This window comes from Schistocerca serialis, chromosome 6 (assembly GCF_023864345.2).
Source record: "Schistocerca serialis cubense isolate TAMUIC-IGC-003099 chromosome 6, iqSchSeri2.2, whole genome shotgun sequence".
Taxonomy (NCBI): domain Eukaryota; kingdom Metazoa; phylum Arthropoda; class Insecta; order Orthoptera; family Acrididae; genus Schistocerca; species Schistocerca serialis.
The window spans coordinates 316254006-316256024 of NC_064643.1; the positions used below are offsets into that span (position 1 = coordinate 316254006).

Below are 2019 nucleotides of genomic sequence, written 5' to 3' on the forward strand. Positions count from 1 at the left end.
ATATAAGCTCCCAAAATGTGACCTCACAAGAGCAAGTAATATTCCACTGCTGGTCATAGCCGAAAACTCATATTGAATATCCTTCTCGACCACAAAATTTTACAACAGTAGATAGTTAAAAGGTAGTCACCGCTAAAAAAAAAAGAAGAAAGCTAATTTCCATTTAAAGCACGTGTAAGTGAATTATTCAATGCCGTTTAATATGTTCGTCATAGCAGTTTATTGCAAGCAGTCATACATGACAAAATAACAAAAAAAGGTCACATGCTTGTTAAATAAATATCTATTGCAAACTAAATGTAGTTTAGGCGTTATAATTTAAAATTATTCCTGTAATTTGTTTTAATTAAAGTATCCGACAGTGTCGCTGGCTGGTTGTGATGCTCCCTCGCCTTCAGTTAACTCCACAATGAGCGGACGATTGGCGCGCACTGACATATAACATTCAACGTCATCTGATACTTCTAGTGTGTCACTCGAAGATCTAATCTCGAACTCTTCACCATTATAAGTAAGAGTCTCGTTAGTGATATTTACAGAACACTCGTTTGCCACTTCTAACATTTCACGGTGAGGTACATGCACTGCTGGACTTTCAGGCCTTTCCGTATTTATTATTTCCTTTTCTCTACGATGTGTACATTTTGTTTCGATTATTTCCTTGCTCACGCTGCTCAACGTTGATGTCTCATGAGTGTTTGCCTGTGAACTTTTTTCTTCTTCGTCAAATATGCCTTGATTTAAAACTGTATTGTCTTCAGCATCATCTAATTCCGCCGCAGAGTCTGAGCTATCTCTGTCGCCAACACAATTCATATTGTTGTCTTCAGACGCGCAACTGACGGCTTCCGACTGTTCCGTAAAGAATCCATCTGATTTCATTTCGTCCTTTACGTCTGAATAATTCTGAAGCTGACTTTCCCTCAGCCTCGTTAAGCCCAAAGTACTCTGGCGTAATTTCTCGTATTCTTCTGCTTCGTATTTCTCTCTAACTCGTCTTTCCGCTTCAGGTCCTTGTTTATGCCATGCTTCTGCGCATAACCGGTCTTTTTCAAAAATTGGTCGGTCATCTAAATACTGCAGATTTTTACAGCTCACAGTTACAATCTTTCTATATGGTGATATCATCTTCACCACAGGATTTCCGGTCAAAGTCAATACTCGCAAATTTTCCATTTCATAAAAAACATTCATAGCTTCCTTATCATCAATTTGATTAAAAGAAATATCCAGGACGGAGAGTTTCTTAGACATCCTTAAAATTTCAATATCTACACTCGTCTGCAATTTGTTGTGGCTTACATTCAGAGTATTAAGAGACGTTAAGTGTTCTAAATTCTCAAGTTTTGATATACAATTGTGACTCAACACTAATGTATCTAAATGAAATAAAGCATCCAAATTTTCAATCTTCTTAATCAAATTATGATGCAAATACAAACATCTGAGTTCTTTCTGGTTATCCAGGTTTTCTATTTTACGTATGCCGTTGCACTCTAACCACAAACACTTTAAACCTGTGTATTCTTCGAGATTTTCAATTTTGCTGAACCCTTTATAATGTAGATACAACACGTCGTTGAGGTACGGCGTTGAATATAAATCGAGCTTCTTGCATAGATCACGAAGAAATTTTTTCGTGATTCTGCCGAACTTGTCTCCTTCGCCTCCGTGTGCATCAATATTTGTTGCTGCAGCTGCGTCCGTCATATTTCGTGCTTGGTAGTCATCCACTGGCAACACTCTTCTCTCTTTGACTGCTCAGAGCGCACTGTTGACAACGCGCGACGTGTTACCATACCAACAGACAAAAGCGTTCACAATCCGAAAGGCTGCACTCGTAACTTGGAAACTTTGTCGCGTGCATTCTACACAGATTATATAAAAAAGAGTAATGCAAATGTATTACAATTTTTCCGAATACATCAGTATCGAAATGAAAGAAAACCAAACGTGCTGAAAATTCTTAGAAAAGAATGGAAAAATGACGCTTCCAAGTTCTCAAGGACGTATCCAGAG

The 2019-nt window shown here is 38.0% G+C and overlaps 1 protein-coding gene across 1 annotated transcript; it reads right to left on the reverse strand.

The window, feature by feature from the left end:
* Positions 1–342: 342 nt before the first annotated feature.
* LOC126484846 (dynein axonemal assembly factor 1-like) lies at positions 343–1710 on the reverse strand. Its single transcript, XM_050108442.1, has one exon. The coding sequence runs from the start codon at positions 1708–1710 to the stop codon at positions 343–345; it is 1368 nt and encodes a 455-aa protein (XP_049964399.1).
* Positions 1711–2019: the final 309 nt, after the last annotated feature.

Coding starts and splice junctions, on each gene's coding strand:
- LOC126484846 (XM_050108442.1), bottom strand. CDS start 1,710: ATGACGGACGCAGCTGCAGCAACAAATATTGATGCACACGGAGGCGAA.